Source organism: Hesperophylax consimilis, chromosome 3 (assembly GCF_061612785.1).
Source record: "Hesperophylax consimilis isolate HC1 chromosome 3, BYU_Hcon_1.0, whole genome shotgun sequence".
Lineage (NCBI taxonomy): Eukaryota > Metazoa > Arthropoda > Insecta > Trichoptera > Limnephilidae > Hesperophylax > Hesperophylax consimilis.
The window spans coordinates 21,183,010-21,207,471 of NC_142838.1; the positions used below are offsets into that span (position 1 = coordinate 21,183,010).

Below are 24,462 nucleotides of genomic sequence, written 5' to 3' on the forward strand. Positions count from 1 at the left end.
TTTTGAATTTAAATTATTATTATTATTAGGAAGAATATTTAACGCGGCAGAAGCGCTTATCACGTTGTCAAGCGATCGAACGAGGTCGCCATCCCCGAGGTAAATTTAGACTTTCGCTGTCTCGGTAGCGTTCAAGTGAATTTCTTCTGGATTCTGTGAAGCGTCGCTTGTCCTGCGGGTCGCGTCGAGACTCGTGTTGTACCGGAGTTTATGCTGAATGTCCACAAACGATCGGCCTTTCGTCTCGGGAAGGTTTATGAATATGTATATTAACCCTATTGTCGAACATACACTAAAACTCCAGAAGGCCGTGTACGTCCCTAGTTCATCCGCTATTACTTGGTATAGCTTCGTCACTGTGAACGTTGAAAATCCAACGAAGAGTTGAAGAACACTCGTAGCGTACGATTTGACGTTCGTAGGGAACATTTCGGAGGTAACCGCCATGGGAACGGTAGACAGGCCTATTGTATAAGCTATAATATAAATAACGATGGCAAAAATTGGCAACAAGCCAACACTTTCCATGTTAACTTGTTTATAGTCTTTGAAAAAGAAGTAGGCCCCGATGATGGTGTTCATGATACAAACACCCAAGGAAGACATGAGCAGCAGGGGCCTCCTGCCCAGCCTGTCGACGAGGAAGAAAGAAGAGCCTGCCACAAAGAGTTGCACGCAGCCCAAGATGATGGATGCGTCACTGGCGTCCACCTTACCCTCAGCTTGCTTGAAGATGGTCTGCGCGTAGGAGATCACCGCGGCGCTCCCGCACACCTGCTGAGTGGCGAACAGAACCAACGTTATCTTCAAGGCTTTCCTATTGCCGACATCGCGGAATAGATCTATCCACTTTCCTCGTTCTTTCATATCTTCGCTGACAGTCATTTCGATTTTCTTCATCTCGTGCTTTATGTGAATTTCATCCGAACTCCGCAACCGCCGCAAAGCGTCTTCAGCTTCTGCGTGTTTATTTTTCTTGACATAATAGTACGGCGACTCCGGCAGCCATATGAACGTCAAGAAAAACACCGTCGGTATCACCAAGTTGAACCAGGCGAGGTTCTTCATGCTCACGTACGGCCCAATGCAGTACTCCAGGAGAATACCGAGCTGTAAAAACAAAAAAAAAATAATATTTTCAATCAGAAATACTTATTACAGGCTTTAACCGGATTGATAAAACATTGATTTTACAGAGTTCATAACTTAAATTGAAGATTTGCTAACCTTGTTCATAACTGTGATGAGAATAGCCAAGGAACCTCGGACTGCATCCGAAGATATCTCCCCGAGATACATGGGCCCCACGGTGTAGATGATCCCGTATCCAATGCCAGCCAGTAGCCTTGAGAAGTATAGCTGGAGGACGGAGTCGGCGGTGATGACAAGCACCCAGCTGAGGATATAGGGGATGGCGGCCAGCAGCATGGTAATCTTGCGGCCCCAGATCTCCGTGAAGTATGCGGCGGGCAGCGCGCTCAGCGTGGAGAAAAGAATCATGAGGGAGGCGAGCCAGGACCCCTGGTCCGGCGTGATGGGTATAGGTGAGTCGGGCCCCGACAGCACCGGAAGGGTAGGAGAGGTCCAGCCTATGGCCGTGCCCGCAGACGCCATTATAAGAGTAGCTGTAAGATAGAAAAAAAAACCATCAGTATTTCGAAGAAAAAACGTATAATTTTAGCTGAATTAAAAACTCAATTTATATTTATGACCCGTTGTAAGCACTGCTTATTATTTATTGTTAAAAAAGCAAATAATTTGTTTATGTGAATGAGAAAGAGGTTGCAATGGAGATATTATCAGTGGTACGGTGCGCCTTAGACATAGACATGTTATGCAAAAACAGATGCCACATCATATTATCAGTGGTACGGTCTTTTTATTATTCAGAACTTTTAGAAATCTTTACCACCCAGTTGCCGGACTAAATTAGAACAACTCAATGGAAATATAAAAATAAATTGATATTAAAAGAAAAGTTTTTGTTGTTGTTTGTGACTCATTTGCCCAGCGAGGTACACGCTCATTTAGATGTCACATTGTGTAATGGATTTATAAATATAGCGTACAATAGTTGTGTCATAAAGGCCACACGCCGAAGTGAAATACTTTCAAACAAACTCTAAATTAATCACGTGTAAATAAGCATTACACTATAATGTAGATATTATTTTATCCAATCCAGTAAATATATATTCTTATCTGTTTAGTCCACAAATTGTTATGTTTGTATACAAAAATCATTAATTGCGTGATTTTTCAATGTAAATACCTGCATTAAAACGGTTACAATATTAATATTAAATTAATTAAGTCCATGTGTAAATAAATTATGTGATATATACCAAGTAAAATGTTTAGTATATCTACTTCTATAAGGAAAATATATTTTCTACGGTTCAATAAAATTATTACTACTGTGTAGGTAAAATTAAATTGCGTTTCATTTTCCGCAATGAACAAAGATTAACATTTTAATTTGCGTTACTATTGTTTGTGAAACATTCTATGCAAACATTAATTCCAGATACAGCACAACAGAAATCATTCAAATTTCTAAACCCAGTTTCCGGTAGATGACAATATCTATTGAAAATAGAAAAAAATTTCCACATCCGGGTTCATTTTCCGTGCGAACAAGTAAGTATGTCCAATTCATGGGTCGTTCATGGGAAATGCACAGGATATGTAAATTGTTAATAACGTAATGCATACAGCTTAATTAACGTTTTGATGTAGTACCATTTTAAGGTCAGATCGACTTTATAGTAATATACAGATAATTTTAAGGATCACAATCATAGTTATACATGTTATCCGTAAACTAGTCACCCAAGCGGGAAACTGGAGTCGATTTGCGGTACAAACTATTTTTGAATTAGGCTTTCGTTTTTGAGTAAATCGAGTGTAAACAGTAAATCCGAATTTTTCGAAGAAAATTTAAAAAAAAAATGCCAACTGTGGTGATCTTCCGTGCCGATCATCCAGATTTCTTTGTAATAAAATAATGTGGGTACTCCGTAATATGTGGTTTTATTCAGGGTAGCTACAAGTATTGATACAATGGACAATATAATAGTATGCTAATGAAAAGAGAGCGGTTCTAATATCCCACCTACACACAGAAACGATTAATCTACTGATTGATTTATGTTTTCCAAAGAAAATAACAGATTTATCGGTAGAAAATATTTTTTTTTGTTATTAGAAAACCACATTGGTATTTTAAAAAATGTTTTTAAGGAACGTGGAATTTTTTTTGCGGCGAAACAAAAAGTTGGGGAATCCATAAATGATTATATAGCTAGGTTACGTTGTTAACAAGATTCTGCAAATTTGAAAGCAGACTGAAAGAACCATAGTTGGGTTATAATCCCACCGAGCACCGCGGAAAGGATTATTGTTGCAGAAATTTGGGGAAGCTTCACCACAGTTGGCGCAGCCTAAAAAGGAAGCTGAATAGCCTTTAATTCTTCCCGGAGGAAGAATCACATTTGTTTATTGTCTTTTAAAATGAGCTGAAGCATAGACCTAGCTCCAATATATGTATAACCCCTGCCGAAAAAAGTAATAACATACAAAGTATTAAGGGGCGTACTTGACTTCAGAAGAGACGCAAATTTAATTCACATTTTTTACTCCAAATAATGTCAGGAATCACTGGTTAAAGTAAGTCAAGTACGTCCCTTAACAAGCTGTGTATAAATGAAAATGCTCAGATCTATGAAATGAATCCATAATCCAGTGTGGTAGATATTCTTAGCATCGCCCGGTGGAAAACCACTATTCTGAATTAAGACGTTGCTTGAAATAGCTGTAGCCGTGTTTAGTAACCAGATCTGAATAACCAGGTATCTTCATTCCCTCCCTACTTCCTTCAGCTTTACAAGATACCCCAGATTAGAGATGTTTTGGTGGCACTGGATCGCTAGATATTGCGGACCTTTCTACGATTTACATAAAAAAGAACCAGACTCTTCAAAATCCTCTTCTCGCAGTCCCTTCCTCAATCCGCCTCCCAACACCACCCAACCGAGGGTGATACCTGTCATAACACTGCATTCCTCTATTAGAGTTTTGTGAAGTATTAAAAAAAAACAGTGACAACAATGGCGACCATTTTTAGCTGTAACTATATGAAGAGGGCATATAGAGGAAAGAAAAGAGATGACTAAACCGACACGTGTCCACACGTGCTTCCCCACACCAGCCGTGGAATATTCCACTGTCTATTCTGGTTTGGGCGTATTTCGTATTTTTAAAAACTTTTTATCTTCTTCGTAAAGGCAAAGAAAACGTTGTTTCCTACTACTGTAAGTCATTGCATTTTACGGTTTCAACATTAAATATGTATATAAGCAGGGGTGATAACTGCTTCAGTTGATCACAGTGTATTTTCTAGCATAAAATTATAATTTCCGTAATGGAAAAACAAGTATTATCGCCCGTCAAGAAAATAGTAGATATATATGACTAGGTACCTACATAAGATACCCGATTTATTGTAAACATAATTGTTTATAATAACAACTAAAATGAAATAATCGTGATAAAATAAATTTCCGTATGACTTCACAAAGATATTTATTTACCTTCTTGTATAAACTCGGATTATTTACGTACTTCAGAACAGAGGGCATATATTCAAATAAATGTTGGGGAAGCATCCAAGATAGCCGTGTCACGTACAGTAGTAATTCCATTCATAACCATCGTCAACGGTGTTGATAGATACGGTTTTCGTAAAACACAATTCTGCCGATCTATTTTTAATTCATTTATTTATCAATGTTGAAACCACAGCGTATTGAGCCTTGAGTGTGCCTGTCGGCTCCGCCAGCCACAAGTGAATTAAATCACGACTATTTCACATTAGAGGTGCACAACTTGAATTCTTTTTAAATACTACGCGTGAAAACCCACTAAAATTCACGTGGAATTCACCAAACCCCAAGTTTATTTGCCTTCACCGGGTTTTGAATCTGCGACATTTCTGGGTTCAGAGACAATGAATCTTTCGGATCAGAAATGTCTCTGCGTTTACGACAAAGGCGCTCTTAGAGGTCTGTTATAACCTTTCTTTCTGTTACATGCAAGGCTTACGAGAAAGAAGAAGGGGCATCGTACCTCTCAGCGGCAGGAGTTCCTTTTTACCTCTGTCTCGATCAATGCACGGACTACGGCTTTGATCGATTATAGGTATTTAAGTAGAAACCAAGGCGGGGGCAGGGGCGTGGGCGCCGCTGTGCGTAGTTCTAATTAAAGTATAGATATACTCGTAAGTGAACGATTTTGGCGATACTTGTACGTGCTGTTTCAAACTAATAATGGTTCGTGGCCCATATTCCTTTTTTTAAATCAATGAGTACCTACGCCTATAAATAGGTTCTACAGCTCGTGGTGGCGTATATTGTTTATCTCCGCTGGCTGCTGGACCTGAAATCCTGCTGTCATGATGACGACGAGCTAATTGCCACGCAAGGTCAGGCAGAGGTTGCCGAGGCAGATAGCGCCACTGGGAGACTAAAGTCAGTAAAGAGTGAAGAGTGAGTGCTCAGAGAGTGTTGCCAGTGTAGTACTAAGTGATATGTAAGTTGATTGTTAAGTGAGCACATGTAGCTGGTATCTTGTTCAAGCGAAGAGGCGGGGTTTGACCCGACCCCACTGTATCAGTTAAATTATTAGTACCTATCTGTGTTAAATATGTATGTGTAATATGGATTAAGAAAGAGACGCTTAGATTATTTGGGGATTTAGAGCGGATGCACGAAGAACGGAGTGTTGGTTGAGGACGCCCGAGGAAGACATGGTGCGATAGGTAGATAGATTCGTTGTCGATGACAATGGATTATATCTAATTTTGGTGACAATCACGCATACACACTAGGATGAAATTACAGCAGTTAACATAAGAAATAAATGTCGGTCCTACCCAATCAGGATTTGGAGCAGTTGTTAGCCTGGTTGACTTTAGTCTCTGGGGAGGAAGGGGCAATCCTCAGTTATTAATTAAAAAAAAAATGAAACAGTTCACAGCAGTTCAAAAGCCAGTCCCTGGGGGGGGAAGGTTCGCTCTTCAAACAAACCATTTTTTTTTGTATTTGGCTACTATCCGGCCCGAGAGATAGTGCAATAGGTAGGTCGAAAATTGAAAATAGATGTACGAGTATTAAAGTAAAAAATTTTACGGTTTGATTTTATCTTATTTCTGGTGATATTGATCGAACATTTTCAAATATCGATATATTTTCTTAAGGAGACAATTACATTTATTGGACTCAAAAGGTTTTCTTTCGGATCTGAAAAAAATCACACTTCTATTGGTTTATCGATTCAGTGGTAAAGGCCAAGTGTACATGTCAATGTTTTACTGCATGTTATCAATGTATTGTGTACTTATGCACGCATTATAAATGCGTGAGTGTTTCATATGTGATACCACGTAATCAACGGTTTGTAAAATATCAAATTATGAAAGTACACTATGGCCGGTATATCAGTAGATTTTAAGTTCGGCTTAGTTGGAGTGACGAGCTTAGCACGGCTTGGGACATAATCCTTGATATCGGTAATATTTCACGTGTTGTCTTTGATTTTAATAGAGGAACGTGTTTTTTTGGTAATCCATACTACTGTCTACGTGAGTGGTATATCTATGCTCTCTAAAGTTGTCGTGATATCGCGAACTTTCAAAATGCCAACGAAAGCTGCTTTTTGGCGGGTGTAATTTACGAATTGATATTTGATAAACTTTTCCATTTCAATTAGCATGGAGGTACATGCGAGGATATTAATTTTAAATAGTATTTGTTACGATGATAATACCTTATAAGACTATTTATGATTGATTAATGATTATTAATTAATAAAATTCCTAATTGCTAGATGAATATTGATAAAAAATGATAATATAGGCAATTTACGTAAATTTTGCTGAGACCCAAATGTCAGATTACGACGTACGCTGGTAACAACGATTATTCTGCCGCTTATCTAGGCTTGAGCGGCAGATTTAGGACGCTTAAATTTGAGCGACAAATGTCGTACTTAGCGACGATACGGACTGACCGGGTACTGACTGATACCGGGTTCAAGAGCAGTTGTTAACTGATTTTCTTGATTTTTGAAGGAAATCTGTATTGATAAAATATAGGTAGTTTTAAAGAAAAACAATGACGTTCAAGTTAAAACTCTTAAGGGGCCGTTCAAGTATTACGTAAGCAGATTTATTACAATTATTTACCCCCTCTTCCCCCTTGTCACCAAAAGTAAGCAAAGCTCTTACCCCCCCCCTCCCATGCTTACGTAAAAATTGGTACCTATATGCATTTTTCTGTTAACGTATTCTGTTTTTTAAGCGAGTACCTAAACATATTAATTATTTGTGGGAATCCCCGAATATGTATTCGGTTTTCAAACATAGACAATGTGTGGGTGCCAATGTGTAAAAAAAATAACTACTGCTGAGCAGTGCAGACGTAATCACTATCTCGACCCCCCCACCCCACCCATGTCATCAAAAATAAGCAAAGCAAAGACCCCCCTGCCCCCCTATAGTGCTTACATAATACTTAAACGGCCCCTAAGTTGTTTTTTGTGAGCCAGCGAATGTTAAAATATTTCAATTTTTTTAAAAACCAACAACAAAGTGAATCATTAATTTCATATCTCTTACAATTTTTGGTATAGATTATCATTGATTTATTTCACGATTATATTTTCTTGAAAAACATGATTAACAAAAAAGAAAAATAAGTGATCTAATCACAAAGATAAATAATAAAAGAGACAATTTTTTATTGGAACAGCGTTATTTTTTAACTATTAAAGGTTAAAACACCGATGTAATATCATTAAATGTAACCAATGTAACATCATTAAAGCTAAACGAAACATATAAAAGTCAATAGGTATCCCATATAAATAAAATTGATATCCGAGACACTATCTAGGTAACAAACCAATTTATTAGAAATTAGTGATCAATCAAAAAGATAGCTACCATTTTTATATGGGAAAAAAATAGTTGCAAGATAATATTATTATTTCTGAATTTGAAATGAGATGGACAAATATGACGTTTAATAACTAGGTCCCAATGGTGTAGAAGCTGTCCCGGTAAAACAAGAGATCCATGGTTCGATTCCTAGTTGTGACCGTTATCTTTTTATTTTCTGCGTTTTGTTCTGTTTCATGTTTCCTTTAGATTTGTTAACATTATCTTCTTCTTCAATAATAAAATAAACATTTTTTACATCTAAAAATACGTGGTTAATAATTAAAAATGCTGTTCAGAATATTCCCGAGTGGTAGATACACTAGGTACAGTTCTAGTTAAATACCACCTTTCAGAATCGTATACTTCCTAAAATGGCTTTAGCTGTATTTAGCGGCCAGATCTGAATATCCATGGCCAGGTGCCCAATTTTACGTCTTCCGTTCAACACCTCTTTTCCCTATCCATTCCTTACAGCCTCCCAACATCGCCGTATTAACATTTCATGTTTACTGTAATAGGTTTTTTAAATCTGTGAATAATATGCACAATAACAAAAAAATACCCAAATCGGGGTTGCCATAATCCGACCGGCTTCATCAGTTGTTTGCATTCAGAAAAAAAAACAGTGAATTGATTGATTTTTGACGTATCTCTATAAAACCCAAAGTGGACCAATTCAAACATATTTTAGTAAATTCAAATTATTCGATTAATTGTGAGCGATTTTTCTTTGTTCGTTATATTGAATGAAACGAAGCAAATGATTTGATTTTAAAAGATCAAACCACTATTACCAAAATAATTTGCCATTAATGTTTTGAAATGAATTATTCGTGTTCATGTTATAAATGTATACGGACAATTTCATTTATTATATTTCGGTTGTAAGTCGAGATGATATCAATATTTTATCTCCACCCATGGAAAGGCTCACTTTGAAGATGAATCAAGTTTCAGAATCCAAAGAATTTCGGCGCAAGGTCATTCAACCCTCTCAAAAAGAAAAGGGCGTAATTTATAATGCCTTGACGTAAAGGGCATTCACCTTTCGGCCAAGGTATCTTATATAATCTTTGTCATGTTTACAGATGCTGCTGATAGATCTCGAGAGGTGACTGCCAACATATTAATGGAGACGAATAAATCTTGAAATGCACGAGTACGTTATAAATATAACTTTTATCTTAAAAGACGTGCACAAATGGAGCGAGCTCCGAGAGCTGCATTGCGTTTTTACTCACCTCAGAAGTCACTGCATGTGTATCCAGGGTCACCAATATTGATACGGCAATACTGAACATAAATGGCGTTGTGTAAATAAGTCAAATAGAATTTTTTTTCGTCTTTAAAAACATGTGTGTGGCCTAAACAGATTACCTAAACACAAATACATGTACACATTCCATCTTCTGGAATGATTTATATACGGCGGTATAAGTACCCACTAGACACTTGACCCATTATTAAAAAGAACGTTTTAAATATTGCACACCTGATAAACAACCATTTTCCATGCATTAATGAATAGAGAAAAATGATTATTGCTAATTTATTACGATCTCTTCAATTTATTAGTAATCCGGTTAAAAAGGGATTGAAGGCTCTTAAACAATGAATTAATAGGTTTTCTGATAAAGTTTTGGTAAAATACGAATATATTATCGCGATGTCAGAATAAGTTTTCATAAAAATCCTAATATTTCCGCATTTTGTCATCATATATTATCAAGGCAAATGCAGGTGCATGAACAGTGTCGGCTCGTGACTTTTGGGCTACTAGTAATAATAATAATAATAATAATAATAATTGGATAATTTGTAGAGCGCCGTTTTTGTGAAAAATCACCTCAAGGGCGCTGATGTGCTAATATTACAAAAACTTGCATTATTGATGTTGTTGTAGCTGAAAATGTTTTTCTTTCGAAAAATCGATTTAAAAAAAAAATTAAAATCTTTTTCAGTTACAACAACATCAGAAATGCTATTTTTTATACTATCATCACTCTAGTACACGCAAAAGTCACGAGCTGCTGCCACTGTGCATGAACATGTGTTCTGATATATTAGGAATTTACTAAAAGTTCATCACAAAACGGCCTGCAATCCCGTTTTTACCGGATTACCAATAATTTTAAGGGATTCGATATAAATTAGCAGTACTCATTTTTCTCTGTGTGTTTGTTTGTCAGTTGAATAATATTTAAAACACGTTTATTAGTAAGGCCGTTGATCTTTTAATGTGTTGTTTCACACATCATCATAAAATTAACTAACAATAAAACTGTCAAATCATTGATAACTTGAAAATTGTTTGTTTTTACTTCCAAGGTTCTCATCAATTTTGATCATAAGGTATCAATTAAAAGTGTTGTCCGTGACTCAACCGATGATTGAGTTTAAACGGTCATAGATGAAGTTAAGAAACAATTAATTGTAATCAAGTAATAACACTAATTAGTGATCAGAGCCAATTTTTATGACATGGTAGAGGTAAGCAGAGAAAACCCCGATGGTCCAGTGGAAAACCCACAGGACACCGGAGTCTGCAAACGCTTTTAACCAACTTTTCCATGAATGGTTTGTTTCATCATGTCACAATTAATATAAGATAAATAGTAATTCATTGATTGCTGGTTCACACCCCAGCGAATAAATAAATATATTGACGACTAACGCGCCACACTAAATGATGAAATCATGAAGAAACATCAACACAACCACCTACAGTCCGCTTCGGAACAATTATCCCTAGAGAGAAGGAATGTGAATAAACTATTATTCTTTATATTGAAATAGTCATTAATAAAATAAATATATATACATATAATAAAAAATACTCATACTTCTTTACTCAACCATATTCATGTTATATTATGAATAGTGATCCCATATTCACTATATGAATTACAAAATCGACTGAGCGTAGCGATGTCATGCAGTTAATTCGACCGTTTTACGTTTCGTGTGTCTAAATTTGTTTGTACGAGTATGTTCCGTTTCAAGATGGTGACGGTTTTAGTGTGATTCAGTAAAGATTGTTTTTTCAAATGTGAAATCTTCATGTTTATTTGAATTGTCTTATTCGCATTTTTAAAAATTATGGCACTTATTATAAGAAATTTTGAAAAAAGAATTGTCGTTGAGATGGTGACGTTTCTTTGATCAAATTGAATTATATGGTTTATAACGAAGTAGGTATGTATTTAAGTACCTACTTACAAATCGTACGAATTCAGGGGAAAATTTTGATTTATTAAATAAAATAAATTTACGTCTACTGTTCTCAGAACTATTATTATGTATTCTGATTATTTTCGTGACCCAACTCTAATAATAGATTGATCATGTCATTTTTTTCTTGTGGCGTCCTTTAATTCCTATGTCTGTTGGCGTCCTCGATTTCTTCCACTATTTTAGAGGTAGACGTATATATTTTTTCTGACTCTCCCCTCTTACATCCGCTCTGATAAGGTTTTCATTCTATTCTTAATTCTGTTCTAATATTGTTTCTTCTGTCAATCAATTATGTGAATTTACGAAGTAAACTCAATTTCTCGAAATTATCTGTAAGGCGAAAAATATTTGATCTTCTTGTATTGAATAAAATTGCTAATTCAAGGTTTGACTGCACTGACGCTATAAGTTTGTTGTCACTACATGTACCTCCAAAACACATAAGTTGAAATATATCATTTCACGAGAATAACTTTGTGTTCTATTAAGTTAATGTATTAAAAAGTATGGAGACGACACATATACTTGGCAATGAATTAACAGACGTCGTTGAAATATTCGTTTTAAATTAACACATTTAGAGCCAAATTAATTCAGCACATAAATGTTAACAACGAATTATCATAATCTATGCATATGCTTAAGCAACTGAGTATTCATAATATCGTTTTAATTTTTAAATTTTATTTTTAAAGGGTTCTTCAGTTAGCGTCTAATAACTAAATACATTGTATTACATGTGTACTATATTTTTGGAATCATTTTTCATTCTTAGAATGTATTATTACACATATAATATAATAAGAACCTTATGTCAGGTGTACGCCTTACTGCCATGTAGGTATCAGCTTTGGAATCAGAACTGCATTAATTTTGAACTGCTGGCATCGTATCGTTGGAAAATAAAATGTAATCAAGTACCTTCCGTCGCATTCCGTCGTCCGTTCAAATAATTTATGGATTTACATTTTTTAATGTAGAATGCATAATTTAGGTGATGCTAATCTGGCCGTTGAACCTTACAGAGAGGCTGTACGGGTGTTATAAAACATTTACAGCTGTGCAGTATACCTATATAGCTGTCATAAGAGAGTTGATAAATGAAGGTTGTGTTCGATTATATTCGTGCATTATATTTGAGTAGGGTTACTCTGTAAGAAACTGCAATAAAACATTTGAAATTTTCTTCCCATTAATTGGGCAACTAAAATATTAACCTTAAGCCCCGCATTCCCAATTTCTACCGATTTATAAAAAGTTCCTCCTTAATTCTGTAAGTTTTAAAAATTAAAAAAAAAATAATGTAATTTTTGAAGATAATATCTATACATTTGTTATTTCGAAACGTTAATTATTTGAAATTCCCTCGACAAAAAAAAATTGCAAAGTAAGCTCGGAAAATTATTAAAAACACGTTTTTTTTCTGTTATTTAATATGTTATCTTTAAATGCAACTAAAGCATTTGTCGAGAGATTTTTGCTCTATTACAAACGAGTGGTATTTTATTAAATATTTTACCATTTTCGCTTCATTTTTGTCGTTTTTTTTAATATTACCGCGCTCCCTCTAACATTCGTATTTACATATCTCCCTTGCAAACCATCTTTGAACGCTTACTAGGGTCTTAAGTTAGGTTGTGAAACTTCATAAATTTCACTCACCAATCTTAAGATAAGAAAAAGAAGCGGAAAATCTATTAAATGATACTGTGACCACGAAGGTGATTGCAACAGTTTTTTTAATCCGGAATTTATAGACTAACACTATTTTCCTTTCCCGACGTTATTTTCATATTTCATTTTGGAACTTCGATTACAATTACAATTACAATTACATTGTTTATCTTTGCTAAACACAAAAATATGTGGTTTCAAATTTGTCAGTGAGAAAATCCAGTCAATTATTTTTTCTCTCGATGTTGAATTGCAAACGACTTTGCGTCAGATGACGTCACCATAGTTGTTAATCCCTTTGGGAAGGAGTCACGATTATAATGTGATGACGTCAGAGCAAGCCAAATTGGACGGTTAAAATTTTTCAAAATCGATTTATTAATTCTACGAATAAAAAATTAAATAAAATTTAAATTTATTCAGAATCAAGCTTGTTTTACATATTTTTAAAATAATAGCATTTTTCACCGGAAATCCAGATTAAGGAAAATATTCGAATTATTATTCAAATTATTGTACATTGAACCTATTTTAAATATATTTTTTGGTAAATCCGATTATTTTAATTATTTTTTGTTAATTAAACGCATACTTACAAAAACAAAACTGGTCCATCAGTAATTAATATTCGGGTTAATCCGCTGGGAAAAGCGTTCGGAGTTCGTGAAACTAATGATTTACATTCGGCTATTTCTGGTTGTTTATCGGATTCCGAGTATAGTGTATACACTGTGTACGCGATGATAATACAGTACATGAACATGTTAGAAGAAATCTGATCAAGTGGAAGACAACTTCTTAAACGAAGCCAATTAATTTATGGCTGGTGGACTAGAGAATAAGTCCAAAAATGAATTATGAGCTACATTTTTACTATTACCATCTCGATTATTATCCTCCCTTCATTAGTCTACGTTTCGGACAGCGATACTGTGTCATCATCAGGGCATCTGCGAGAACAATTGTATAAAATAGTAATGCAAATAAAAAAATATATTTTTTGTCAACCTCTGATTAATCTGTTTGAACCTGTGTAGAGAAGGGTGGTTCATCTTAATCTGACATAACGATTGCCATCTCAGCGTGTTGTGTGACTGTTCTGCACGTATTACAAAGTAGACTGCTCGAATGAATTAACTCATTGGACAAGGGATGAATATCCGTTCACAGTAGATGTTGGCAGCATGAGAATAAGTCGTTTCTCCAACATTTTCTTCTGTAAAATGTCTGTCGACGAGCGTCTACAAGATTCGACCTTTCCTCGACCCGCCTCACAAAGTCATCCGATAGGGTGGCGACATAATAAAATTATAGTACCTACCTCACAAGAATTCCTAGCCTTATTTATAGTCTGTATAATATTATCAATATTTGCCGCGTAAAAAATGCACTTACGAGCATATCCCGTTGAAAGTTATAGCATAAAATGCAAAAATGTATGACATTTTTTATTGCAACTACAAATTATTCTGTTAATATCACTGTCACACGCTTATATTTGGGTCAGTTTTCGGTATTATTATTAAAACGATCAAAATACACTTGCATAATAATGCATATATATGAAAGTATTCAAGTCCTCGTTAAATTATTGAACCGTTATAAGACTTATTTTTAGAAATGTCGAACATTTATAACACTTATTATTGGCTATATTAAAGTCTTAAACAACAATGAATAAGAGTCAAGAGTCAAATGGAAGAGTAAAAGCAAATATTGTTCGTCTGGACAGTCTGGGGAGATAATTATTAATGATTGGTAGTAAACAAATAAATACATAGAAAAAAATTGAATTGTAGTTTCTCCGTCTGTGAAACCATATGATGGCAGTGAAAAGAGTGGAGGTTGATACAAAATCACAAGCGTACAGAACATTTGTTTGTGTCTAAAATCACCTTTTACAAAATGTGACGAAGGTTGAGTTCATTAAACTTGTGTACCTTTTTCTGTGACAAATTTATTGATTAATGCGTAGATTTTGAGCTAGTAATATAATTTCTATCAAGAGCAATGGAGTTCTGAAACTGCTATTTTTTAACTGTCGAATCAAAGACATGGTGAAACTCAAGCTAAGCTTCTTGTACGATTTAAGATGCTTAGCCTGAATTTTACCAAGCAATATGACGCCAAAAGAGATGGCAGAGTATTACTTGGTAAAACTCAGGCAAAGCTTCTTGTGTGATTTAAGAAACTTAGCCTGAGTTTTACCAAGCAATACGGTGCCAAAAGACATGCACCGTATTATTTGGCAAAACTCAGGCCAAGCTTCTTGTATGATTTAAGAAGCTTGGCCTGAATTTTACCAAGCAATACGGTGCCAAAAGACATGACACCGTATTATTTGGTAAAACCCAGGCCAAGCTTCTTGTATGATTTAAGAAGCTTGGCCTGAATTTTACCAAGCAATACGGTGCCAAAAGACATGACACCGTATTTCTTGGTAAAACTCAGGCCAAGCTTCTTGTATGATTTAAGAGTACACTACTTGAATTACTATAAATAATTCAACGACAATCACAGTAAACAAAACAAGTTATTTATTGTTTTTGCGCGTGGTTTATTGAACTCCATCTGAGTCAAGGATTTGTATTGATAAAATAAATACCTAGTAGAACTGGAAAAAATGCCTTCGAAATTAATATGAACAAGTAAACAAAACAGTTACGGAGTTGCGTAACATATTTGAACAGTTATAATTGCGTAGGCATGTGAAATAACAATCGTGGGCTTCAGTAAGCTTTTTCATAAGTTTTTCGTCGCATACTTACCCAGTATTATACATACTCGATGAAGATTTAGGGCCAATAATATTTAAGAGTACGAAGGATCTTATAATTTATATTGGAATTTTTTCATAAATTTATTGGAGGTCATTTTAATTTTTCTTTACTCCGGCAGCTTTGCAGGCTATATAATATTAAGGACTGCACTTAATCTTCCCGATACCGGCGCTGGTGGCGCCAACGAATAAACAAGTATGGCGAGATTCCTAAAAGTCTGAAGAATGAACGTATAAAATAAAAATTTGTACCGTAAAAATACATATAATTTTAATAAATATATAATAAATTTGATTATTTGGTACAATATTTTTTTACATTTCAAAGTTTTCCAGTAGTGTTGGCCTCACTGGGTGGCTTGCCCGTGCTGAGGCCTTCATTTTATAATATGAAAATATAATCTAAATACAATCTACATATAAGATAAAATAATACATTTAATATATGTATAATCTTGTGTGTTTGTGAGTGATGTGTGTTTATATTGGTTTTGTGTGTTAAGTGTAGGTTTTATTTTTATTTTATGCTATGACATTTTGGTAATATTGTCTTTTTTGTTCTTTAATCCTTAATACATACTTTTTAAAGTTTTTAATCAGTAAAAAGGTTTTTATGTTTAAAATTACAAAAGTGAGAACACAACAAACGGCATATTTTTTATAATTTATCGGAATTAACTTGGGCCACTTCTTCTCTAGAATTTGAACAATTCATCAAATTTCATAGTTGATTTAAGGCTCTGTGACGTTTCAATTCAAGTTCTGTTATGTTTTGTGATATAATAACAGAACTCGACTAGACATTCACATAACCCGAAAATGGGCGCTGAAATTTGATGAATTTTAAAATTATATGAAACAACCCATCCTAAATCATGTTCCTGGTGTTGCTAAAGATTTGAAAATAATTTAAAAAGGTAAGGTGAGGTGTGTAAGACCACTTCGTAGCCGAGTAGTCCAAAGCGTTAGGTTCAAACCTCTGCAAGTTAAATAAGTCCTCTACTATTACAGAAGCAACAAGTTCGGTATCAAGAATAAGATATTGTCAGGATATTAGTGAAAACGTGTATTTATTCGGCTTTCATTAGCTTCGTCCAAACGTAAAGAGGCATGCAACGAGTGAGGTAGAGATGTGGGAACAAGTATCAAGCAGTAGTCGAACATTATTGTAAGATCCCTTAGGCGCGTGTGTGGTAAAATATGTGGTTACCATGAATGATCGTGTAAGAAATGTGGAGATGTAAGATAAAAAAATGCAAATGATGTAAGCGTAATGAGTGAGATTAAGTAAGGGACACTTGATGGTATGGGGATGTAGAGCGAATGAACGAAGAAAGGAGTATAGGAGAATGTATAACTTGAATGTGAAGTTGGCGGTCCGTCTTCTCTGCCCACCCCGACGTGATTGTTAAAGGGGCCGTTCGAGTATTACGTAAGCAGATTTATTACAATTATTTACCCCCTCTTCCCCCTTGTCACCAAAAGTAAGCAAAGCTCTTACCCCCCCCCCCTCCCATGCTTACATAAAAATTGGTACCTGTATGCATTTTTCTGTTAATGTATTCTGTTTTTTAAGCGAGTACCTAAACGTATTAATTATTTGTGGGAATCCCCGAATATGTACTCGGTTTTCAAACATAGACAATGTGTGGGTTGCCAATGTGTAAAAAAAAATAACTACTGCTGAGCAGTGCTGACGTAATCACTATCTCGACCCCCCACCCCCCCATGTCATCAAAAATAAGCAAAGCAAAGACCCCCCTGCCCCCCTGTAGTGCTTACATAATACTTGAACGGCCCCAAATAGTTAGTTAAGTATGCAGGAAAACATAATAGAACAATTCACTAATTTGTACGCAACGACTGTGACTTGTTTTCAGTAAATATTACATAAATATCAACACAAATATTTTTGGCAGCCGACATCTTTGTACGTTTCAGAATTAACGTTTTTGTCACAATTATACTTTTTGCGCGGTCAAATAATATTAACAACCACGTGTTTTACAGCGACGACTACGTGCTCAGCAGTTGGTAACAAACGCTTTCCTGTTATTTATAATTTTTTAAGATTTTTCGTTCAGAAAAACTGACGAGTATTAAAAAGCTCAAGATCAGTATCACGTGATTCAATAGGTTCTCATAATTAAAATAGAATATGATGTACAATATTTCTAGTTAAGGAAAACACAAAAAGAGCGTTCTTCTATCATTTTTGCGCAATCATCATTATGAATAAGGCTGCTTATTTTAAGTTTCGGTAGAATTAGCATTCCAAGGCAAGGAGCTAATATTTTAATGTGACCACAATCAGTGGACATTTTTATGATTCTACGAAACATGATCAAATAACGCAAATATGTTACTGAATACCACGTTGGATGAATTAGCTCATGAATGGTTAAAATTAAAATAGGTTTATGGAGAATTTCTTTAAGGTTATCAAAATTAGCCACAATCTGTTTGCCACAAGGAGGTTTTCACTCTGACTTAATATTGCTCAGCGATGTTGTTTTGTTTGTTTTAGAGAACTTCTGGGGCCTACTTTAAGCCCTCTTGGTTTATTTCGGGAATCATGGTAAGTATACTAAAGTTGTTCCACGGATGTGTATCTTCAGAACAGTACCAAACCCCTAACTAATTGTATGAAACTTGATATATTCGGGAACCATGGTAAGTATACTAAAGTGGTTTCACGGATGAGTATCTTCAGAACAGTGTCAAACCCCGTAACTAATTGTATGCAACTTGGTATTTTCGGGAACCATGGTAAGTATACCAAAGTTGTTCCACGGATGTGTATCTTCAGAACAGTGTCAAACCCCGTAACTAATTGTATGCAACTTGGTATTTTCGGGAACCATGGTGAGTATACTAAAGTTATTCCACGGATGCATATCCTCAGAACAGTGTCAAACCATAACTAATTGTATGAAATTTGTTATATTCGGGAACCATGGTAAGTATACTAAAGTTGTTCCACGGATGAGTATCTTCAAAACAGTGCCAAACCCCTAACTAATTTTATGAAACTTGATATATTCGGGAACCATGGTAAGTATAATAAAGTGGTTTCACGAATGAGTATCTTCAGAACAGTGTCAAACCCCGTAACTAATTGTATGAAACTTGGTATTTTCGGGAACCATGGTAAGTATACTAAAGTTATTCCACGGATGCATATCCTCAGAAAAGTGTCAAACCCATAACTAATTGCATGAAATTTGATATATTCGGGAACCATGGTAAGTATACTAAAGTGGTTTCACGGATGAGTATCTTCAGAACAGTGTCAAACCCCGTAACTAATTGTATGCAACTTGATATATTCGGGAACCATGGTAAGTATAATAAAGTGGTTTCACAAATGAGTATCTTCAGAACAGTGTCAAACCCCGTAACTAATTGTATGAAACTTGGTATTTTCGGGAACCATGGTAAGTATACTAAAGTTATTCCACGGATGCATATCCTCAGAACAGTGTCAAACCCATAACTAATTGCATGAAATTTGATATATTCGGGAACCATGGTAAGTATACTAAAGTTGTTCCACGGATGAGTATCTTCAGAACACTGTCAAACCCCGTAACTAATTGTATGAAACTTGGTATTTTCGGAAACCATGTTTACTAAAGTTGTTCCACGGATGCGTATCCTTAGAACAGTGTCAACCCTATCAATAATTGTATGAAACTTGGTATTTTCGCTCCCGGTGAAAGATTATCAATCAGTCTCGAAACGTTGCTTGAAATGGCATTTGCCGAGTTTAAAGACTCGAACTTTCAAAACTTCCTCTTTCCTATGACTCTTGTGCGGCATTTATATATAAAAGGTCGCATATTTGTTCAACATAAAGTTAATAACACAAATAATTCAACATAAAGTTACTGACATGGTAACGCTTAGGAATAAGCAAAACCGGTAGACGACAAAGAAACTAGTGGTTTTATACTAATTATTTTATTTAATGTAAAACATAACATAAAACCACAAGCTGATTGTTTTCGACGAAACAAAACTATTTGCCTTTTTTGCATATTTAGTTAGTATCGTCATTCTATAATGCTTCATTAATTTCATTATGCATTCGATTCTTTTCCGATCTTTTGGGAGGAGCCCGGAATGCACCATTCGTCCCACGTTGTGTTACTTTCACTTGTTGAACCTCTTCGGTTCGCAGTGCCGATGTATTGCATCCTCGTTGTGTGAGTATTGTAATATATGCACTGATCGAAATCTTTTCTTTTCAGACTCACCGCACCGGGCGGTGGGTTGTTTTCAAAGACGATGCTAAACCTCCCAAAAGAACTCCATCCCAAATTTGACTCGCGTACAAAATTATTAAAAACAACTCCATAATATATTATTATCTGTTGTTCAAAATGATTTATCAATTTAGTTTCCAAGATCAAATTGGGTATTTCTTTTGGGTCAATAAAATATTGTCATTTTATTTATTACATTATTATTTATCCTTAATCCTCTTTATTTATGTAGGCTCCTAAGCATCATAATTTATTCCTTTTGATTTTTTTAAAGATCAAAGTATCTTGATTCGCAGAATCACTTTATTCGCAAAGAAAGTCAAATCTGGTATTGAAAAATTCTCAGAAGGTTCTTTACGTTTGTAATGGCGACAAGCGCACAAAGTACCTCAACCCACATACCTTCGTTGTGCTAACCAGTCTTACAAGCTAAATATAGCCGCATTATAATATCATTCCGAACATAATTTTCCTTAAATAAATTACCCCATTGACATTAAAAGTTTACAGAAAAATTATGTTCAATTAACAAGCAGGTAAAAAGATACAATAAATTTTCAGTGATCCGTTGCAGAGATAAAAAAACATGATTCGTAACTTTCCCTCCGTATAATAGGACTATTTATTATTTTTATTTTTATTTTTTTTTTATTTAAAAAAATATGTATAACACTTTTTTTATTTAAAAAAATAGGTAGACCAACAAAGCTGTCACATGCCAGCTTGTCTGCAGGATCCAACGAATCAAAATATCTTAAGTCTATGTCTATAACATTCTATGATTATGTGTACATGAGTAAGTCTTATTTCTAAGTAGGTACATTTCACAGATTTTATTTTATTGCAGACATTCGCAAAATATATTTCTAACGAGTAATTGTAAATACATAATTTATCTAATGCACCTCACTAAAAACAAAGAGTTTGGGAATATACATTAAGGTGTTCAAAGGTACATGGATTGATCATTTATTAACCACAGTTTATGATTTTAGGGCAGGGTCTCTCATTATTCACAATTTGTAATTTTTATTTAGTTTGTTGAAGATCACAGGTACCAAGTATTTAAGAGTACGTCCTCCATACTTATTCAAAATTCGAGGAGTTTTTAGCCAGTTTCCTTCTGTAAATCTTGTGTTATGCCCGTGTACCAGTGGTTTTTTGTACAAGCTTTCTCCCGCATTGTCCATAATAGTAATATACCAGAGGAGACCTTTTATTGGAAGTAGGCTCTCTGCACCGTACAGTATTTTAAGATTGTTTCTTTGTTTATAAATGTTTGGTGTGACTATTTTTTTTATTATTGCAGTTTGCAAATTTTAAGATATTTTATCACTAGCTGATAAAATTTGTGTGGTAATGTAATGAATGAGTAATGACTGATTATTATAAAGGTAAGTATAACAAAATGTGTATGCTTAGTGATCATTAATATCCAGACCACCCATGTTTATAAATCGCACCTGCAGGATGAAGAATGAGGATGCTGGGTGCAAGTGAGAGAGGACATATGGAAAGAGATAGAAGACCATGTGGTAAAAAATTAATAATTCTGTTAAGATGAGAATAGAGGTGAATACCGAGACCCACACGAAGGCGGGGAATTCCTGTTGGGGAGGCATTTTGTAAAAAGGAATATTAAATGTAATGCTGAACAATTTGGAAACATTGTTGAAGTTTGCCCCCTACTTTGTCTTTGACTGTCACTATTCCATTGTAGACTGTACTTTTATTCTATTTTCTGCACCGTTCTAATGCAAAAAGAGCACGCTTTGTAAGCTGTAAATATAATCGCAAAATAGTATTAAAACGCTGTGCAATAAATTGATAGTAAACATATGAGGGAAAAAATTAAAAATTTACAGGATTTTTAAATAGAATCGTCCCACGTGCTTCACCACTACGTCACGTGTAGTGTTGCCAATAAGCCACATTTTTTTATAGTTTAGACTTTTAAGTAATCAAGCGCACTTGGGAAATGTCAATTAAATAATCCTTAAGAGTACCGAGCAAAGTAATTACATAGTATGTTGCGGACATTGAGAAAATTTAATAATTAAATCGAATAACGCGACTGATCGCCAAGCCTGATAAAGACGCACGTATTATAGAACACTCCTATTTATCCTGCAGATAATAAGATACAGAAAAAGTCGATTCATTATAAAATTAAACCAGAAGATAAATTATTGCTGATTAAACTTGTGTTATTGAAAGTACTGATAATTAATTTATTGCAGGTTGAGTAATACAATAATCCAGTAATCTATACGAAGTGACACCTTTATAACTCCGAGAAAATGTTTTGATTGCTAAAACGTAGTAATAAAACCATTTGGCGTAATATAAAATATTTAAAGTAATAAAATGTAGGAAATGTGTGTGTGTGTGTGTATGTGTGTTATAATGAATACAGAATTCGAACAACTTGTCCGCAAGATAAAATGAATTATTTATGTAACATTTTCTTCTGTTCTTAGAAATGTTTCGGTATCTACACACTACACACGTTACAGCGAATGACATCACTAATGAATTCGACGAACACGTGAAATGAAATATAAATGATTTTTGAATTTTTTTTTCTATAAATATGGTTTTTAAAGAGTGATTTTTAATTTCTCATTAAATATGGTTTTTAATAAGTGATTTCAATAATTTTACGCTTCGTACAACCGATGAAATGATGTCACCTTGAAATATTTATAATACATATTGTATCAATTTTCAGTAGGCATTACGAGCAGATGTTTTCGAGTCAATAAAAGATTCTAAGCCACGATTTGTTCAGAAATAATTCATTTCAATACACGTAATATGATATTGCTTTATCGCTAAAATATTATCTTTGGACGTGATAAGGATAATATAAGGTGCAGCCAACGGTAAAAAAGGTTTACGAGGAATTTCGGTAAAGGCCATAAAACGGCGGCAAAGTGTACTAACTATAACCACACTGACAACCGGATAAAATGTTTACAATATTTACCGCGCTAAAGTCCACATTTTCTAACCTAAAAGTTTGAAGTTGTAGATATGTGTAAGTACTCACCAGATAGGGCAGCCCGGTACTCCTTCCAATGTGAAACTTCCTTTGCAGGCATTTTGAGAACTATTATTGAACTAACTATTTATACTGAAACTATTTTCGAGTAAAATAGTCTCGCGCGCGAGATGTGGCCCGCACCGCTGAGTTGCCTGTTGCACTGAGCGCAGAGGTTTTAACATCCGCTGTGGAATGCACTTAGGTAGAATGTTATCTTTTGTTCTTCATCCTTGGGGTTTTAGTGATCCTTGCATTTGGCTCACATTTTTTCCCGACATACCGACACGCCAAGCGTTCCGGCAGCGGCTAGTGCTCACGGCTTTAAGCTTTCAGCTCACTACAGCGACTGACCAGTAAGTGACTAGTCACTGGTGACTGCCTACTTACTCACTGCTGATTGCAGGCGACTGCTACAACTTCAAACTGTACACTGTCTCACTGTTTACAGGCTATAGCGTGCACTGTCTGTGATTCTACTGTTGATGTATGCTATTTGCTAGTCAGTGTCACTCTGCTCTGTTCTGTCATTCAGCGGCGTGTGGTGTCTTTCTAGTCTTGCATGGCTAATCGCATGATCTTTTTTAACTGTTTGACCCGAATACATTTTGGCTCCGTTCATTATTTATAACTCATTTACCATATGTGGTACCTTATACTGAGCCGTGGCGTAATTATAGTTAGGCAATATCCATTTAAATTATAAAGAACATGCGTTAATTATTGCCTATCTCAAATATTTCTGTAACATTTTTTGCAAGGTTTTTTATCTATTAATTGTCGCTGATTTAAATGCAAATTTCAATGTAACCTACATTATAACAATGCGATTTCACGATTTTTTGTCTCGTTCTTCATAAAGTGGTACATTAATTATCATATTATTGTTGAAAGATATCAACAACGGATATAAAGGGATTTAATAAATTTAAAAAAAAATTGGACTTTAAAAAAATTATATTTTTTCACAAACATAATATGGTGTATTATGTTCATCTTGAGAAATCATATTATTTTTGAGATAAAGTAGGGTAAAAGACAAACTTAAATATCACAAATCTCCCTTCCATGGTTTACCCTATAATTATATTCTTAAATAATATAGATTCAATGTTTTAAATTTTTCGTAAGATAAGTACTATGAACCGTCGTAAAAAGTAATGTTATTCATCGTTTTACTGTGAACCGTTGCGATTTTTTTTAATGCAAATTATTAAAAAGAGATAAAATTCATAAAAGGTGGTAATGACATGAAAAAATGTTTAAAGGCATGTTATATTATAACATGGTGACTACATAACGTCTATCTAGTGTAAAACTATCCTAAAGGTAGGATCGATCGTATCGATCTTTTCCTGTACACTCTCGAAATATTTAATAAACTAATATGTAAATTAGCCCTAATTGAGAAAACGAGTACAATTGCAAGTACGTCAAGGTACGTAGGACAGTTTAAAATTCACAT

The 24,462-nt window shown here is 34.7% G+C and overlaps 1 protein-coding gene across 1 annotated transcript; it reads right to left on the reverse strand.

The window, feature by feature from the left end:
* Window positions 1–103: 103 nt before the first annotated feature.
* Window positions 104–23,543, reverse strand: LOC149425117 (facilitated trehalose transporter Tret1-like). Its single transcript, XM_089649289.1, has 3 exons — window positions 23,007–23,543; window positions 1,228–1,625; window positions 104–1,110 (listed from the first exon to the last, which is right to left on the reverse strand). Exons 1-3 carry the CDS (start codon window positions 23,056–23,058, stop codon window positions 106–108), a joined length of 1,455 nt encoding a protein of 484 aa, XP_089505415.1. The 5' UTR covers window positions 23,059–23,543; the 3' UTR covers window positions 104–105.
* Window positions 23,544–24,462: the final 919 nt, after the last annotated feature.

Excerpts from the sequence above, each read along its gene's own strand:
- LOC149425117 (XM_089649289.1), bottom strand. The coding sequence starts at position 23,058 with ATGCCTGCAAAGGAAGTTTCACATTGGAAGGAGTACCGGGCTGCCCTA. Across the intron at positions 1,626-23,006 it reads GTACCGGGCTGCCCTATCTG|CTACTCTTATAATGGCGTCT; the intron begins GTGAGTACTTAC and ends TCTATCTTACAG. Across the intron at positions 1,111-1,227 it reads TCATCACAGTTATGAACAAG|CTCGGTATTCTCCTGGAGTA; the intron begins GTTAGCAAATCT and ends TTGTTTTTACAG.